General features: G+C 41.5%; 2 protein-coding genes across 2 annotated transcripts in view; both read left to right on the top strand.

Annotated features, from left to right (window-relative positions):
* Positions 1-5,292, top strand: part of LOC139413090 (follistatin-related protein 1-like) — a 28,333-nt gene extending 23,041 nt beyond the window's left edge. Inside the window, exons 8-11 of the mRNA XM_071160142.1 lie at positions 688-800; positions 2,054-2,164; positions 2,469-2,563; positions 3,279-5,292. Of these exons, the coding sequence (XP_071016243.1) occupies positions 688-800; positions 2,054-2,164; positions 2,469-2,563; positions 3,279-3,320 (361 nt within the window). The 3' untranslated portion in view covers positions 3,321-5,292. The remainder of the gene's footprint in view (positions 1-687; positions 801-2,053; positions 2,165-2,468; positions 2,564-3,278) is intronic.
* Positions 5,293-5,848: 556 nt separating this feature from the next.
* Positions 5,849-11,992, top strand: LOC139413089 (leucine-rich repeat-containing protein 58-like). The gene is made up of 4 exons (XM_071160141.1): positions 5,849-6,529; positions 8,284-8,412; positions 8,578-8,855; positions 9,083-11,992. Exons 1-4 carry the CDS (start codon positions 6,075-6,077, stop codon positions 9,274-9,276), a joined length of 1,056 nt encoding a protein of 351 aa, XP_071016242.1. The 5' UTR covers positions 5,849-6,074; the 3' UTR covers positions 9,277-11,992.
* Positions 11,993-19,594: the final 7,602 nt, after the last annotated feature.

Below are 19,594 nucleotides of genomic sequence, written 5' to 3'. Positions count from 1 at the left end.
TTTGTGTCGGCTGGCTATCTGGGGTCATCTGTGAGATCGACTAGAGTTAAAGGGCAACTGGACTGGCAGTAGGCCCAGTCTAAGGAACATTGAGGAGCATTTACAGTGCATTCGGAAAGTAGTCAGTCCTCTTCCCTTTTTCCACATTTTGTTATGTTACAACCTTATTCTAAAATGGATTCAATTCATTTTTTCCCTCATCAATCTACACATAATGACAAAGCAAAAACAGGTTGTAAAATATGTTTGCAAATGTGTTAGAAATAAAAAAACAGAAATATCTTTGAACGGGGTGTGGTAGGAGGTGCCAGGCACACCGGTTGGTGTCAAGAACTGCAACGCTGCTGGGTTTTTCAACGCTCAACAGTTTCCCGTGTGTATCAAGAATGGTCCACCACCCAAAGGACATCCAGCCAACTTGACACAACTGTGGGAAGCATTGGAGTCAACATGGGCCAGCAACCATGTGGAATGCATTTGACACCTTGTAGAGTCGATTCCCCGACGAATTGAGGCTGTTCTCAGGGCAAAAGGGGCTGGGTTGCAAGTCAATAATGTTTCGTCAACTCAGTGTATATACATTAGCTCCAGTGAAATGGCAGTAACAGTAGTCTGTTTAACTGTATTTCCCTCCTGTGTCTTATTAATCCTATTGTTCATGACCCCACCTCTCCTGTTGGTGTCTAGGAGCCTGTGTGTGGATGCCCTCATCGAGCTCTCAGATGAGAACACGGACTGGAAGTTGAGCTTCGATGAGTTCCTAAACTGCTTCAAGCCTGGCTTCAACCCACCAGAGAGAAGTAAGACTTACACCATATACAGTATCTTCCTGTTATGTGTTTTTCTATGTCCCATGTTCAATTCCTATGTTTTTTTATATGTGATTTGATTATTAGACCATTTTAAAAACACATTAAAAAAAGACACTTTCATAAATGAAATACTGTTACCAAAGAAAATAAAAAATTAAGATGTCCAGAAACTGCTTCTCCAATAAAGATCCCCGATTACGCTTGTAGGCAATGTCATGGCAACGTTAGCTATCTATGGTTATGCGCAGAAACACGTCATCGGGTCTATAGGTTGTGTCTATCGATTGAGTGTCACGCCTGCTCCCGCTCTGAGGCTGCCCAGCAGTACGCACTCCTGCCACCATCATTACGCACTCCTGCCACACCTGCTTCCCTCGTCACGCGTATCTGCGATCATTTGGACTCACCTGGACTCAATCACCTGCTCTCATTACCTCCCCTATATCTGTCTGTTCACCAACTCTGTTCCCCGCTTCAGCATATTGTCGCCATGTCGTTTTGTTCCCCCCGTTCTGACGCTGTTCCTGTCCTGTTCCATGTCCGTTCTTTAAATTGTTAGGTTCTAATCTTCAGAGTAAAAACTCTACGGACACTATGAAAGCTTAACCAAGTTTATTCTTCCCAGAGGCTCAATACAGCTGCATCAGGCGACCACGTATTCACACAAGCACTGATATTTAACTATGCTGAGTCTCCTCCTACACATCATGAACAGCCAATGCATCTCTGTTGCTAGACAGAACCTTAGTGATATCTGTTCTTCCTCACTTCATCTAACCTGACATCTACCCCAAAGTGATCACTCCTCCCCAACTCACGGCTGTTATGGTGACTGGTACCAGACTGTGTCTCTTCTCATCCCAGAGGATCCCTCCCATGGGATCCCTGATGGCTAACAATAACATATCCTGACATAATGTAAACGTTATACATTACCCTCTCTCCCTCAGTGACATGAATAAGTATATTTCTCATTCTCAGAACCCAACAAAATGTTAAACTCCCAGTACCTGCTTCTCGTTATCGGTTCTTACATTTAAAGAACATTCACAAATAAGGAATAATTTTCACTTCTCCAACTGATTTCCCAAAACCCGGTCTGGTCCGTTGAGACTGCTTCGCAAGGCGCTCCCAAAAGTATTGGCCACTTTGATCTCTGGGTTTGAAAACTATGTGCTGTTACTGATCAACATGTCATTTCCTGTGATGTCCATTGACTTCCTGTTATCTGCTTCCTGTAGAGTGTGCCCTGGAGGATGAGACCTATGAGGACGGGGCAGAGACTCAGGTGGAGTGTAACCGCTGTGTCTGTGCCTGTGGGAACTGGGTCTGCACAGCTGTGACCTGTGAAGGTGAGACTAGCTGTCTTACACCTGCCTTTATAATAGGCCCTCACTTATCTGGGTCATAGTGTGAGGGGATTGTGCGCTAAGATGAATTATGTTATTTCTCTCTCACTCTCTCTATTTATGTCTGTCTCTTCCCTCGCTTTATCTCTCTCTTTGTTACTCTCTCTCTCTCTCTGTCCTTATTGGCTTGTGTCTCACTTCTTCTGTCCCCCCTCCTCACTATCTTTCTCTCTCTCTTTTTCTCTCTCGCTTTTTCTCTCGCTTTTTCTCTCTCTCTCTCTATTTCTCCCTCCCTCCCTCCCTGCAGATAAGATGCCTGCTGTGGAGAAGACTGAAGGTGCTGACCAGGAGATGACAGAGGAGGAGTGGGCACGGCGAGTGGCTGAGCTCAATAAACATAAGGTTAGTCTGGAACAATGAATAGCACATTACGTTTCGCTGCTACTTGTTAAAGGGGCAATCTGCAGTTGCTACATACATGTTTGGACTTATAAATAATTATATGTACCCATTGACTCTTAAAAAGTAAAATTTGTAAATGCCTCAAAACATGTTTCAACTATAATTCTGATATAATGGATGGTCAGTCCTTACATCCATAGCTCTGTCTATGAATTTGAGAGTGGTTACAGTACATTTCTCCAGCCCATCCCTCAGCTTTTAATCGAAACACTTAAGAAGTGTTCTTGTTTCAATCGTGGATTGCCCCTTTAAGTAACAGTATAGGTCAATGAGGCTGTGTACTTATACAATACACACACCTGTACTTAGAACTTTATGAGTCAATTACTGTCATAATCAGAGACTATATTTGGCAAAGTTTACATGCCCATGCTTCTAGGTATGTCTCACCTTTTGGCTGCGTCTTTACTGTACATCAGGCCTGGGTTTTGCTTTCTTTTTTAGTACTAGGCACATTTGATTGAGCCTGCCTGAGGTGCCAGATGGGCGGGGTTTGCACATATGGGACTATCCATTGGTTCCATCGCGTCAGGCAAGCTCAACCAAGAGCAGCTAATGTATTTTAAACGATATGAACCCATGCTGTGTACACGGTGTATCATAGGGGCACTTGTACTACAGTAGCCAATAATCTTGTTCCTTTAACTCCTGTTAGGAAACTGTGGGGAAGATGAAAGTGAGCACTAAGGACATTTGAGAGAGAGAGAGAGAGAGCCCTCTTTCAGTCCCACCATCAACAATCACTATCTGGCTGAAGCGTTGGAGCTTGTACTGTTGCTAAACGAATACATCACTATTGTTTTTAGATTTTAAAATGTTCATTATTATGATTTTTTTTAAACTGTACCAATGTCTATTGTAATATTATTGTGTATAGGGGAGACTAGTTGAATTGTGTGTACCGTACCATCAAACACAGTACTGTTATCCTGTTTGAGTAACACTCCGAAGACTTGGTAAGAATCCATGTCACCTAGTGGTGGGGTAATATTTGTATTCATTTGAGTGAATTTGTTGTTTTTGTTTTCTGTCAGTCAAATTAGCTCAAATTAGCTCATCTATAGAAAAGAGAAGAGTGTGTGAATTGGACATTGGAAAGCTTTGGAAATTGGAAATTGGAAAGCACAAGTTGTAAGAACTACTGTTAAAGAAAATGACTTCACAGTTGCCACGTCACATACCCAACCACATCACAGAGGGTTGAGATAAGCAATTCAGCGAGAAAGCATAATCAGATGCATTGACCTTACAGGGTGCTCTTCCAGACACCTGGGTATTTTACTGGGCCAGTAAATCACATGAAGGATGAACACATGGCTCAGTTGTAAATGTACCTGAATACCATCGTAAATCCATCAACAGTGTGATTACACTTGCCTGGCAGTGTTACTACTCATATCATATCTGTAACATATACAGTAAAACCCACTGACCCATAACATCTGATGGTGCCAGGGTTCAATCTGTTAGGAAAAAGGAAATTAAGAAAGTCCACCCTCAGTCTTACACAAGAACTTGTATTCCAGCTCTATTTTCTGATCTGCCGCCCTACTCATATCAATATGGGGCGGCAGGTAGCCTAGTGGTTAGAGCGTAGGACTAGTAAGGTTGCAAGTTCAAAACCCATGAGCTGACAAAGTACAAAATCTGTTGTTCTGCCCCTGAACAGGCAGTTAACCCACTGTTCCTAGGCCGTCATTTGGAAATAAGAATTTGTTCTTAACTGACTTACCTAGTTAAATAAAGGTCAAAAAAATAAAAATGCTAGGGTTCAATCTGTAGGCTGCATGTTTACACTGATGGGGTAATGCTGTTTACAAATGGCTTTTCGATCAACGGGGTTGTAGAGTTATTACTCCATAAAATGAATCGAATGCCAAAGCACTAGCCTGGATACGGATTTGGATTGTGAAGTGAAACTGAAGAATTCAGTATGGATCCAGGCTACCAAAACACATAGATGGTGCTTGTTTGAATCACTGTAGTGACAGTACTGTATTGCTAGGAGAGTGGGGGGGTATTTCAAGGATGCTGCAGATGTGAGCTAACTAGAAAAATATGTTGATGTAGTGGATGAAGTGTGTGGATTTGTAATGAACAGGATAATAGTACTTGATTACACTCCAGTGCTATGGGTCACTCTTACTCATTTGAAATACACGATTGTGTGGTCCGTCTGAGACATACATTGCATGCTTTGCCAACAGTACTGCAATTCATTTGATCGTTGATGTGTCTTTTGGGGAGCTGATGCACGTCGGTCTCTCGGGATATAGGTGCTTCAGGCACAAGGATTGGGGAAAAACAACTTCTACAAAACATGTTTGATGGCATAACTGAAACCAAAGTTCAAATGCAAGATACCTGAGTTACAGTATGTGTAGTAACTTTTAGAAAGTAAGTGCCTTACATTTTCACTAAGACCTCGGGGACGTCTGTCACTATGAAACCATGCCAAATGTATGGTCTAATTGAAGTTAGTAGCCTGTGTTTCTTTTGTTTGTTATGTGCTATTGTCTCACTTTTAGAATAATACCAGCTCACTTTGTTTGCTTGTTTACAGGAGACTTTTAATTAAACATTTACTCCCTGTTGATTATTAAGACTACTGTATTGTCAAACAGGTATGCAAGCTTTATACATGTCAATAAATACATTTAATAGACGTACTGGAATGGTTATGCACATTTTTATTAATACACGTTTGACTGAATGTGTGTGTACTGGGTGTCGCAGAGGGCATGGATTCAGCCCTTAGCCGTGGTATACTGGTCATATACCACAAATCCCCGAGGTGTCTTATTGCTATTATAAACTGGTTACAAAGTAATAAGAACGGTAAACAATAAATGTTTTGTCATACCCGTGGTATACGGTCTCATACACCACGGCTTATAATGGTCATTGTATAATTTCACATGTATTTTATGATTTCACATGTCTCCAGACCCTCCAGACCTTTGTGACATAATGTCTACCACTAAAACTAGTAGGGCATATTACAAAATATTAGATATGGTTCCTCGTAGGCTAAAAGAAACGAGAGCTGGGGTGTCCAATTGCAAAGTTAATTGACCGTGTGAAAACAGATAACCGTTTACAAAGCATCCACACACGCGCAAAAGTGATTTCTGGACATGGAGACGTTCTGTGGCACCAGAGCAAGCAGGCATGCACGGGTTAATTTAAACTGGGGGCGGAGAATCTAAAGCTTGACCAGCCTTGTAACACCGGCTACAATGTGAACGCGATGCCAATGTGACAGCTGTGCGTGTACGGTCCGTGGTGTGACTGCGGTCTGTATTTAATGGACATTTATTTGCAGATTAGCAGAATGCGTAGAGAGGCTTTATACGGTCTTGACCAGTGCTGAAAGAGCTTATACTTTGTAAAAAACAACACTTAATTCATTCATATTTTTGAACTCGCTGGATAGCAATTGGTATTGAATATGGAGCTGTTTGCAACAGTTGATCAGGGGGGTTGCATTTTGGACATGTCCCATCTGAATCTGGAGAGCTTAAATTTGGACACTGTCGGTGACGAACGGAGGAGAGTGACCCAGCAACTCTACCTGTATAACAACCGACTGATTGTGTTTCCCGCTTCGGTATGTCTATTCTCCAATTTGGAAGTTCTGGATATAAGCAACAATGGATTAACGGTTCTCTGTGAGGACATTCAACGTTTGTCAAACCTCAAAACACTCATAGCCAAGAACAACCGTTTGAACGAATTCTCGTTCCCAAAGGAATTTGGGTCCATGCAGATAGACACATTGAACTTCAGTGGGAATATATTTGAAGAGGTGCCCATTCAGTTTCTAAAACTCCAGCGATTAAAATATCTGTCTCTTGGGGGTAACAGACTCAAAGCTATCCCCTCAGAGATAGAAAATGTTACCAGGTAAGACTACTGATACATTATAGCGGCAAAAGAGTTTTAATAATGTAGGCTAACGGTATTAGTTACAATGAAACTAACTACTTACACCATAGTACCCCATGTAACGTTAATTACCATGCAATCATAGGTTTTATAGGCACTTAATATAAATGGGGACTTTTAACAAACAACAACATCTATGCATGACGAAGTGAGGTTGTTGAAATTTAGATGAGCTTTAAGCTTTTAAGCTTCTAAGCTTATACACTCGTTGCTTCTAATAGCGTAACGTTGGGACGCTCAAATGTGAATAAAGAAATCGCCACATCAAGGTTACGTTGCCCTTATCAAATATATTTTAGTCATTTAGCATACACTCTTAACCAGAACGAGAGTCCCATAGGGCGGCGCACAATTGGCCCAGCGTCGTCTGGGTTTGGCGGGTGTAGACGGTCATTGCAAATAAGCATTTGTTCTTAATTGGTTTGCCTAGTTAAATAAGGGTTAAATAAAAATGTAAAATACGAGCCATTAGGGTTGGGTGCCTTGTTCAAGGACTCATCGACAGATTGTTCACATAGGTCAGGGATTCGAACCAGCCGCCTGCCACTTACAAGCCCATCACTCTTAATCGCTAGGCTACCTGCGCCTTACCTGATAATAGCATGCCCATAATAGCCATTATGTAGTAGTAGGCTTGAATAATAAGCTCTGTTGCTGTCTTAATGAAATGCCTGGGACTCCATAACTACAGCGGTAATGTCAAGGTGTGCATTTAGGAACTAGATGGCGAGGGTTAAGATAACGGGCAAATAAATTTGCATAAAATCAATGCTGTTGCTGTATTCAGCTAGATAGGTTCCACATCTTGGTGCTGCATTGACACAAATATTTGGAATCAGCTCATCAGTGTAGCTTAGCCTGTCTGGCTGGCTGTGTGCCATGTTACAAAACAAGGTCATTTGACATATTGCCCACAGTGGGGGACTGGCACCATGAGAGAGGAAAGTGGGGGTTTAGGACTTGGAATAGAGTGGATAATAAGTTATAGACTAAAGATAAGATGAGAAGGTCAATTGGACACCCCCCAAAAGCATACAGCAGTTTCAGACTGTATGGAGGCTAAATTAGCAGCAGTGCTTTGCATCATAAGGCCTCACCTCTTGACATTTCTCTTTCTCTCTCTCTCTCTCTCTCTCTCTCTCTCTCTCTCTCTCTCTCTCTCTCTCTCTCTCTCTCTCTCTCTCTCAATCTCAATCTCCTTCTAAAAGGAGAAGACATTTTACAATCAGAGTTCTTTTACAATCATCTCTTCTCTTCATTCTGTATCTCTTCCGTTGACATAAATTGTCAAACACTGGAGTTAAATTCTTAACTAACTCTCCCTCTATCTCCTCTCATTTTCTTCTGTTGTCAGCTTTATCAGAGAAAGTTGGCAGGTGTTCGCTCTGGAGGTGTTCAAGAGTTTATTATGTGTGTCAATTTATCACAGCGGTTCTCCAAAAACAAACAGACCACTCAGTCCAATCTTTGAACCCTGGAATTTCAACATGCTTCTTCTGGATTTAGACAACTGTTTGGCCATTCTTGACCTTTGAACACTGTGCATTATATAATCCACGTAATAATTCACATTTCCTGTTGCTGCGGGATTATTTTTATGCTGTATAAAACTGGTTCAAACTAAGATACTACATCTGTATGTTAATTTAGCAATGTTCCCTGTCATTCCAAGCGTGAAGAAAAATGTATTTTTTTTCTCTGATCTGATGCAGTCTGGAGATGCTTTATTTGGGTGGGAACCTCATTACCTCCATCCCCCCAGAGCTGGCCAGCCTTCGCGGTCTCAGATACTTGGTCCTTTGTGACAACCGGATACAAAGTGTACCCCCCCAACTCACCAGGTGAGGGCCATCCCATAAGAGAAACACTGACTTTGCATAATTTATTAATTTGACCGACAGTTATTTTTTTCTTAAAACTTGGGTCTCCGGTGTGTCATAAGACTGTGTTAGCCTGCTGAGCTAAAGCCATGATTCACTGTCATGTCTGAATATGTCTGTTTGTAGACTCTACTCCCTGCGCTGCCTCAGTCTCCATAACAACCTACTCACCTACCTACCGCGGGAGATCCTCAGCCTGGTGCACCTGCAGGAGCTCAGTCTCCGCGGCAACCCCCTGGTGGTCCGCTTCATCAAGGACATGACTTACGACCCCCCCTCCCTGTTGGAGCTGGCCGGACGGACCATCAAGTCCTGCAACCTGCCCTACCACACCAATTACCTGCCTGGAAACCTGGTGCATTACCTGGACCTGGCCAGCAAGTGTCCCAATCCTAAATGTACCGGTAAGTGGACGAGAGGGGGCAGGTTTAGGTTACATACTTATGTACTAGTATTTGTGAGTGGATCAGAGGAGGCTCGTCCAGGGAGGAAGAGGAGGCTGGTCCTCCTCAATAACTTGAGGAAAAATTCAAATGAAACATGTTCAAAAATCCTCTTTGAAAATAAAATCAAACCTTGAGATATTTGTATTGCTCTCATATTGTTGTGCTACTTGTCTCCTTCCTCTCAGGTGTGTACTTTGACTCATGTGTGAGGCACATCAAGTTTGTGGACTTCTGCGGGAAGTATCGGCTACCCTTCATGCACTACTTGTGCTCCCCAGAATGCACCTCTCCCTGCAGCTCCAACCCGCAGAGCGACGCTGAGTCGGAGGACGAGAAGTGCGTGTCGGCCAACAGGCTGCAGAGAGTGCTTCTGGGATAGACGAAAGTGGAACGTGAAAGGACCTCGAGTTCACTGACACACATACTGGATGATGGACAGTTTCCATGACTCCCAACTCACCTGACTAACCCAACTTCTCCTGTGCCATACACGATAAACACCGACACTGAGCTGTTCACTTCCAATAGAGTGCCACATTCAACATGAGATGTAGGATTCCTCAAGGAGTGATTGTAAAGTAAATTAACCGCAGTTTATCTTTTTTTTTTTTTCGAGCCGTAGTGTTTTAAACATCTAACTGAAGCTTATGGAGGACTGATTTTGTTGTGGAGCACTCATCAAATGTATTTTAATGTAGAGCCTCAGTTTGTAGTTTCTGTGTTAACATGAAGGGATGAATGAATTGTATGTAAAATTGATTTTCTTTACAATATAGATTCAGAAACGCAGAATGTGTTCCATGCTTCTTCTTTTTTTATCACCTCTCTTAACAGTTACCCTTTAATCGTCATACTTCTGTTGACACTTTGGCTGCTCGCACATGTAATCCTAATATACAGTAGTCTCTGTCCCCTGTAGCATTTACACACCAGGCATTAATGCCTTCCCTTATCTCACAAAACAACAATTTGTGTTGTTACAAACCAAGGGGAAAGTTGTGTATGTTAATGTGAGGATCTCTTGCTCAAAGATACTAATCCAGAGCTTGTACTGTGAATTAAATGTTTTACATTGGTTTGATTTTTTGAATTTTTATAATTTATTTGAATACATCGAAATGAATATCTATATATTATATCTGTTGATTGTATAAATACAGTATATCATTGACATGAGTACTGTTCTGTTAACTGGATACATAAGATAATGCTGTTTTTAAAATGTATTTGTTATTGAACCTTTATTTAACTAAGCAAGTCATATTCTTATTTACAATGATGGCCTATCAAAAGGCAAAAAAGGCCTCCTGTGGGGACGGGGGCTGGGATTAAAAAATAAATAACATTATAGGACAAAACACACATCACGACAAGAGAGACAACACAACACTAAATAAAGAGAGACCTAAGACAACAACATAGCATGGCAGCAACACATGACAACACAGCATGGTAGCAAGACAACATGGCAGCAGCACATCATGGTAGCAGCACAAAACAGGGTACAAACATTATTGGGCACAGGCAACAGCACAAAGGGCAAGAAGGTAGAGACAACAATACATCACGCAAAGCAGCCACAACTGTCAGTAAGAGTGTCCATGAATGAGTCTTTGAATGAAGAGATTGAGATAAAACTGTCCAGTTTGAGTGTTTGTTGCAGCTCGTTCCAGTCGCTAACTGCAGCGAACTGAAAAGACTAGCGACCCAGGGATGTGTGTGCTCTGGGACCTTTAACAGAATATGACTGGCAGAACGGGTGTTTTATTGTGAGGATGAGGGCTGCAGTAGATATCTCAGATAGGAGGGAGTGAGGCCTAAGAGGGTTTTATGAATAAATATCCACCTGTGTGTCTTGCGACGGGTTTACAGAGATGACCAGTTTACAGAAGAATATAGAGTGCAGTGATGTGTCCTATAAAAGAGCATTGGTGGCAAATCTGATGGCCGAATGGTAAAGAACATCTAGCCGCATCTAGCTGTTCATACCCGGGGCAATAATTGTGGCAATAATCATTCCAATGTGAAGAATTTACCATGATGATAATAAAGTGTAATACTTCATGATATTGTTTTTGTTCCATTGTATTATATTTCTGTGTCCGGGCTGCGTTAAAGTTGGCCCTCAGGCAGCAAAGCAGCCCCAAATCATAATGACACCGCCTCCATGCTTTACGGTTGGTATGAGGTTCTTCTGTTCAAAAGGCAGTGTTTCTTTTCGGGCAAAGATGGCGTCTGGCATTGCGGCCAAACAACTCCACCTTTGACTCATCTGTCCAGAGCTTATTGTTCCAGTAGTCTTGGTCTTTAACCCAGGTGTTGTCTGTCAAACGTCAGTCTTGTCTTGATATAATTTTTTGAGAGCAGAGGCTTCTTCCTTCCTGACCACCCATGTAGGCCAAGTTTGTGTTTGTGTCTCTTTCTGACAGTTGACTCATGCACTTCAATATTGATTGTGGCAAGAGAGGCCTGTAGATCCCTTGATGTTACCCTGGGGTTCTTAGAGACTTCTATGAGCATCTTTCGGTCAGCTCTTGGGCTGAATTTGGTGGGACGACCTGTCGTAAGTAGATTGCCAGTGGTCTGGAATTTTCTCAATTTTTAGATGATCCGTCAGACAGTGAAATTATGTACTTTGAATTGCTTGGAAATGTATTTGTAACCCCTCCCAGACTCAAGGACATGAATAATATTTATTCTGATGGCCTCAGATAGGTATTTTGATCTTTGCATGATGTGTTACCACACACCCATATGTTTAATACCAAACCAGGCCAAGTTTCTAATCTTTATGGAAGGCTGGCCCCTCCCAAGGTACTCTCTAATGATTTCTTAATCATTGTCACCGGTTTGGGTGCACCTGATCCTAATTTTAGCAATTTTAGGTGATGGTAAAGGCAGGGGGGTACAAATTATTTCTGCAGAAGGAAATTGTATTTTTGTTTATTTTAATTGCATAACAATTTCAAATATGTTTTGTGTGTGAGTTGTTAAATTGGGTTACCTTTATCAATTAATTTGGTTGCAATTTAGCTCAAATATCCATGTGTCCAAATACGTAACAAAATACAATAAAAAAAATACCACTTTCCAAAGAGTGTACTTACCTTTTCACATTTTTATTTATTACATTTTTTTATTTCACCCTTATTTAACCAGGTAGGCCAGTTGAGAACACGTTCTCATTTACAACTACGACCTGCCCAAGATAAAGCAGAGCAGTGTGACAAAACAACAAACAACACAGAGTTACACATGGGATAAACAAATGTACAGTCAATAACACAATAGAAAAATCTATATACAGTGTGTGCAAATTTCGAGAGGCAATAAATAGGCCATAGTGGCGAAATAATTAGAATTCAGAATGTGCAGATGATGATGTGCAAGTAGAGATACTGGGGTGCAAAAGAGCAAAGAAATAACTATATGGGGATGAGGTAGTTGGGTGGGCTATTTACAGATGGGCTGTGTACAGGTGCAGTGATTGGTAAGCTGCTCTGACAGCTGATGTTTATAGTTAGTGAGGAAGATATAAGTCTCCAGCTTCAGTGACTTTTGCAATTCGCTCCAGTCATTGGCAGCAGAGAACTGGGAGGAAAGGTGGCCAAAGTAGGTGTTGGCTTTGTGGATGACCAGAGAAACATACCTGCTCGAGCCCGTGCTATCGGTGGGTGTTGCTATGGTGACCAGTGAGCTGAGATAAGTTGGGGCTGTACCTAGCAAAGACTTATAGATGACCTGGAGCCAGTGGGTTTGGTGACGGATAAGTAGGGAGGGCCAGCCAACGAGAGCATACAGGTTGCATTGGTGGATAGTATATGGGGCTTTAGTGACAAAACTGATGACACTGTGATAGACTACATCCAATTTGAGTGTAGGAGGCTATTTTGTAAATGACATCGCCGAAGTCAAGGATTGGTAGGATAGTCAGTTTGACGAGGGTATGTTTGGCAGCATGAGTGAAGGAGGCTTTTTTTGCGAAATAAGAAGCCAATTCTATATTTAATTTTGGATTGGAGATGCTTAATGTGAGTCTGGAAGGAGAGTTTCCAGTCTAACCAGACACATAGGTATTTGTAGTTGTCCACATATTCTAAGTCAGAACCGTCCAGAGTAGTGATGCTACTCGGGCGGGCGGGTGCGGGCAGCGATCGGATGAAGAGCATGCATTTAGTTGTACTTGTATTTAAGAGCAGTTGGAGGCCACAGAAGGAGAGTTGTATGGCATTGAAGCTTGTTTGGAGGTTTGTTAACACAGTGTGCAAAGAATTTCCAGATGTATACAGAATGGTGTCATCTGCGTAGAGGTGGATCAGAGAATCACCAGCAGCAAGAGCGACATTATTGATATATACAGAGAAAAGAGTCGGCCCAAGAATTGAATCCAGTGGCACCCCCATAGAGACTGCCAGAGATCCGGACAACAGGCCCTCCGATTTGACACACTGAACTCTATCAAGTAGTTGGTGAACCAGGCAAGGCAGTCATTTGAGAAACCAAGGCTATTGAGTCTGCCCATAAGAATTCAGTGTTTGACAGAGTCGAAAGCCTTGGCCAGGTCGATGAAGACGGCTGCACAGTACTGTCTTTTATTGATGGCGGTTATGATATTGTTTAGGACCTTGAGTGTGGCTGAGGTGCAGCTATGACCAGCTCGGAAAGCCCAGAACAGTCGTGATGGACACATGACTGTATTCCAGAACCGACAAATACAGTTGAAGTTGGACGTTTACACACACTTAGGTTGGAGTCATTAAAACTCGTTTTTCAACCACTCCACAAATTTCTTGTTAACAAACTATAGTTTTGGCAAGTCGGTTAGGACATCTACTTTATGCATGACACAAGACATTTTTCCAAAAATAGTTTACAGACAGATTATTTCACTAATAATTCACTGTACCACAATTCCAGTGGGTCAGAAGTTTACATACACTAACGGTGCCTTTAAACAGCTTGGAAAATTCCAGAAAATGATGTCATGGCTTTAGAAGATTCTGATAGGCTAATTGACATAATTTGAGTCAATTGGAGGTGTACCTGTGGATGTATTTCAAGGCCTACCATTAAACTCAGTGCCTCTTTGCTTGACATCATGGGAAAATCAAAAGAAATCAGCCAAGACCTCAGAAAAAAATTGTAGACCTCCACAAGTCTGGTTCATCCTTAGGAGAAATGTCCAAACGCCTGAAGGTACCACGTTCATCTGTACAAACAAGTATAAACACCATGGGACCACGTAGCCGTCATACCCCTCAGGAAGGAGACGTGTTCTGTCTCCAAGAGATGAACGTACTTTGGTGCGAAAAGTGCAAATCAATCCCAGAACAAGAGCAAAGGACCCTGTGAAGATGCTGGAGGAAACAGGTACAAACGTTTCTATAGCCACGGTAAAACGAGTCCTATACCGACATAACCTGAAAGGCCGCTCAGCAAGGAAGAAGCCACTGCTCCAAAACAGCCATAAAAAAGCCAGACTACGGTTTGCAACTGCACATGGGGACAAAGATCATACTTTTTGGAGAACTGTCCTCTGGTCTGATGAAACAAAAATAGAACTGTTTGGCCATAATGACCATTGTTATGTTTGGAGGAAAAAAGGGGAGGCTTGCATGCCGAAGAACACCATCCCAACCGTGAAGCACATGGGTGGCAGCATCATGTTGTGGGGATGCTTTGCTGCAAGAGGGACTGGTGCACTTCACAAAATAGATGGCATCATGAGGGAAGAAAATTATGTGGATATATTGAAGCAACATCTGAAGACATCAGTCAGGAAGTTTAAGCTTGGTCGCAAATGGGTCATCCAAATGGACATTGACCCCAAGCATACTTCCAAAGTTGTGGTAAAATGTCTTAAGGACAGCAAAGTCAAGGTATTGGAGTGGCCATCACGAAGCCCTGACCTCAACACTATAGAACATTTGTGGGCAGAACTGAAAAAGCGTGTGTGAGCAAGGAGGCCTTACAGACCTGACTTAGTTACATCAGCTCTGTCAGGAGGAATGGACCAAAATTCACCCAACTTATTGTGCAAAGCTTGTGGAAGGCTACCTGAAACGTTTGACCCAAGTTAAACAATTTAAAGGTAATTCTACCAAATACTAATGTAAACTTCTGACCCACTGGGAATGTGATGAAAGAAATCAAAGCTGAAATAAATCATTCTCTCTACTATTATTTTGACATTTCACATTCTTAAAATAAAGTGGTGATCCTAACTGGCCTAAAACAGGGAATTTTTACTAGGATTAAATGTCAGGAATTGTGGAAAAACTGAGTTTAAATGTCTTCGGCTAAGATGTATGTCAACTTCCGACTTCAACTGTACAAAAGTTATTTTGTCTTCCATATTGTTGATGAACATGTAAAATGGCAACAAAAAAATGAAGCATTCCTAATCTTGTACCATGGCCATCCCTTTAACATGTTCTTATTCCTAATCTTGATCCATGGCCATCCCTTTAACGCGTTCTTATTCCTAATCTTGTACCATGGCCATCCCTTTAACGTGTTCTTATTCCTAATCTTGTACCATGGCCATCCCTTTAACGTGTTCTTATTCCTAATCTTGTACCATGGCCATCCCTTTAACGTGTTCTTATTCCTAATCTTGTACCATGGCCATCCCTTTAATGTGTTCTTATTCCTAATCTTGTACCATGGCCATCCCTTTAACGTGTTCTTATTCCTAATCTTGTACCATGGCCATCCCTTTAACGTGTTCTTAAACGGCTCTTAATTAGATGGTAAAGTAATCCTACAGATAAACAGATTGCTCTGAATGCGCTTGCAAAAATCTCGCATTTCCCTGTGCCTGGCTTGCATTCTTCAACCCTACAGATCTGAAGTGGCAGTGACAGTTGTATGATGACACGTCTATTTTGAGATATAGGTGAGTGAAATAATTCCCAGTGTATTCCAATTTAAAGGGGTGAGGATAGAAGACTCAGGCGGCAAAGGGAAGTCCACAGACAATTGTATAGGATTTCTATTGTAATTTGGATATAATGCTTGCTGTACATGGTCTGGATAAAATAACACCTTGCTTCTTTTGTAAAACCATCCATGGAAGGCTCTCACCATTAATGTTAATCAATTCCTGTAACTGTAGAATTCTGATATCAGGAAAGTGTTATCTCATTATGGAGTTGAATTGCTTCAATTATACATTGCGTAGCAATACTGGCACATTTGTGTCTGGGCTGAAGTACGGTACATCTACCTGGGCACTTTTTTCAGTAGTGTTCAACTGGGAGGCAGCTGCGTGGGAAGATAGTTGAAGATGGTATGGCTCATAAAGATATCTGAGGTCATCTTCTCTCCATTATCTATGTTTCTATGGATAAGACAGCACTACGAACGTGCAGAACTGCAGCTACGGGAACGTGCTGACTACAGTGGGTGGAACATGTTGTACGTGACGTTTTAAACTTCATGTGTAAAATCAGTGGTGGAAAAAGTACTCAACTGTCATAATTGAGTAAAAGTAAAGATACTGTACCTTAATAAAAAATGACTCAAGTAAAAGTACAAGTCACCCAGTAAAATACTACTTGAGTAAAAAGTCTAAAAGTATATGGTTTTAAATGTACTTAAGTACAGTGGTGGAAAAAAGTACTCAGTTGCCATACTTCAAAATAAAAATGTCAATACTATACTGCATATGAATATCCTTATATTAAGCAAACCAGACAGACAGCAGACTTTTTTTTCTTTATGGACAGATGGGGACACTCCAAAACTCAGACATAATTTACAAATGCAGTATGTGTTTAGTGAGTCCGCCAGATCAGAGGAAGTAGGGATTACAACTTGTGATATATTGATAGGTGCTTGAATTGGACCATATTGCTGTCCTGTCTAAGTAACATTTTAATTCCCAGAACTGTAGTAGCCTATCACGTTTACTCTTTCATGATGTATTCAGAACCTCTGTGAATGGAAAGCTGAGTAAACAATGCCCTCTTGTGGTGTAAAGGAGTCATGACACCACCACTGTAAATTTGCAGCTTAACCTTAGAACATGTGTTAGAACCAGACCCTTTTTACTGTCAATGGTTTGATCTTCTTGTGGGCTGTGAGAAGAGGAGGTTCCTCGTATTGTATAACAAAACAATCTCCACGTGCAATGTCAAGAAGAGCCATGTTTAAAGCATATGTCCTCCAGTCTTTGTGGATCAATCAAGAGAAAAAAAGATCATAGCACCTGAAAAAGAATGTACCTGGTGTTGACTAGGGTTCTTATTCTTGTCCTTGTGCATGAGCCAATGGTCAATTAGCTGTGTAACTCTGTGAAAAGACCCTGTCATTAAGGTGCTTTGTTATGCCTTTCCCAAAATACATCATTAATATTCTCTGACAAGATACACACAGACAGAGGGAAAGAGGAATGAGAGGAGCACACAGCCATTGCAGAAGAAAGGACTGTAGCAACCAAGGGTACAACTTTCACTGGGGTCATGTTCCCCCCCACACACATTCTGAAATTGCATTTCTGTCCACCCCAGTTTCATAATTGGATTGTGATACAAAACGGGGTAACGGTGCACATTAGGACCAGGCAGACGCCTCCGAGCGGTCGGGTAGGCTGTTTGAAGTGTTTATCCGACTGGATAGAAATAATTAAAAAAGATAATAAAATGTCCCTCCCCTGGTAGCAACTATAGCTTTTGACTGTATTGAACAGCCTCACAAAGAGTTTGCATGGCATGCTGGGAAGTATTCCTCAGGTCCTGCCACTGCATGAATGCCAAGGCCTGTCTATGTAAAGCCTAGTTGTTTCGCTACACAACACCTCCCACTGGGCACACACTGGTTGAATCAACGTTGTTGCCACGTCATTTTAATGAAATTATGTTGAATAGACGTTGAATTGACGTCTGCGCCCAGTGGGCTACGCTTCAGGAGCTCTGTAAATGGACTAAAAGCACTTCAACGCTATAATGAGTAGACTGAGCCGGCCTGACTTTACTGCAGCAATGAGTATAATGACTTGTTTGGTTTCAAAGCAGTCCTCCCAAGTGCAGATATAGAGTAGGCCTAATCAGCATCACTTAAAAGCAGGTTCCCACCCATGATTTCCTTAGGCTATAAAACTCGTGGTGGAGTTTCCCTCTGTGGATTCTGCAGTACTCCCAGTCGGGACTCCTTGCTACCCTGGCTTCATAATATGACTCAGCAGGAATCCCACTCAATTGCCTACACACACGGTGTTAAGCATCTAGTTACTGTGCAGAGGAGCCTCCTCACTCAAACTCATCTGCATCTGCAACACCTGGCCACACGGTAGTCTCTCGGCAAGCCAACAACTAAAATAAAGCAAATCTACTATTTATTGAAGACTTTATTGAAATAGTGTGTCTTAGAGCATCAATCAATCTTCTGTCTCAAGATGCACTGTCCCGTTGAACACTAACATACAGTTGAAGTGGGAAGTTTACATACACTTAGGTTGGAGTCATTAAAACTCGTTTTTCAACCACTCCACAAATTTCTTGTTAACAAACTATAGTTTTGGAAATCAAGACTATTATTCTGACATTTCACGTTCTTAAAATAAAGTGGTGATCCTAACTGACCTAAAACAGGGAACTTCTACTAGGATGAAATGTCAGGAATTGTGGAAAAACTGAGGTGTATTTGGCTAAGGTGTATGTAAACTTCCAACTTCCGCTGTCACTTACCTCAAAACGAAATCATTACAGAACATTGCAGAGCCATCCATTTTGTTTTAGATTTTCTGCCATACTCCTATGTTTCTTTGTTGGGTTAAGGTGTCAGTTTCCATATATCTATCCATTTGTATCCAGGAGAAGATTGACAGTTTTCCAACACTTGAACTAGTGGTGGGAACAGTGGAGAAGGGGTGTGTAACCACAGTATGCTTACTTTGTGTAATGCATAAACCAGTAAACCATCATAAAACAATCAAATATAAATCTACATGTGATATTGCAGGAAAATACATTTTATATTTTAAAAAATCCCATTAGTCATGTCCTGAACATTAAAAAAAGCATATTCATTCCCTCAAGTGTTTTGCTTGATGGAATACCATGAATTGTATTTCAAAAACGTTTCTAAAATGATGACATGTCATTGTGACCAGAGCTTAGCAATTAGCCATTAGCTTTTCAACACATTTAGCTAAAGGTGGATGAGAGAGGAGTGTGTCGTTAGGAACTTTTTTGTTTTTGTTTTTAGGCGGTGGGAGTATAAAGAGAGATGTGTTGAGTGTAGCTGGAGGCACTGTGTTGATGAGGGCAACAGCTACATCCATTACTTCACCCTGAACGCTTCCATTATGGATGCAGACTTTTTGTGCTGAATTATCATCGCCAAGAACCATTCAAAAGGCTTAGAGACAGACATAAATATAGCCTACTGCTGCTGTGGGTTATGAGTTTACAGCACTTGCATCTTAGATCCACTTGATTTATTGGTCAGTGGGAATGTATACAATTGTTTTCATTGGGCCTATCACACTTTGTAAAAACGAAATAAAATCACGCATCTAAATCAAATGATTTTTCTAGTTTAAATGATCCTGTTGTCCAAGTGTTTGCCAACAATGCCACCATAAATGGTCTAGCCTGTGTCCCATGCCAATTATAAACCGTATCATAACAATAGGAACATTTCTCTCCCTTAAGATTTCCCATTCAACTTTAATGTGTCCCCGCATCTGACAC

Source organism: Oncorhynchus clarkii, chromosome 7, assembly GCF_045791955.1.
Source record: "Oncorhynchus clarkii lewisi isolate Uvic-CL-2024 chromosome 7, UVic_Ocla_1.0, whole genome shotgun sequence".
Classification (NCBI taxonomy): Eukaryota; Metazoa; Chordata; class Actinopteri; order Salmoniformes; family Salmonidae; genus Oncorhynchus; species Oncorhynchus clarkii.
Note: the sequence above shows the minus strand (reverse complement) of the source record. Positions and strands in the feature narration are given on the sequence as shown.

What these genes read in the sequence shown, in the direction of transcription:
- LOC139413089 (XM_071160141.1), top strand. Translation starts at nt 6,075, where the DNA reads ATGGAGCTGTTTGCAACAGTTGATCAGGGGGGTTGCATTTTGGACATG. An exon ending in GAGATAGAAAATGTTACCAG is followed by an intron (nt 6,530 to 8,283) that starts GTAAGACTACTG and finishes GATCTGATGCAG; the next exon opens with TCTGGAGATGCTTTATTTGG. An exon ending in TCCCAATCCTAAATGTACCG is followed by an intron (nt 8,856 to 9,082) that starts GTAAGTGGACGA and finishes CCTTCCTCTCAG; the next exon opens with GTGTGTACTTTGACTCATGT.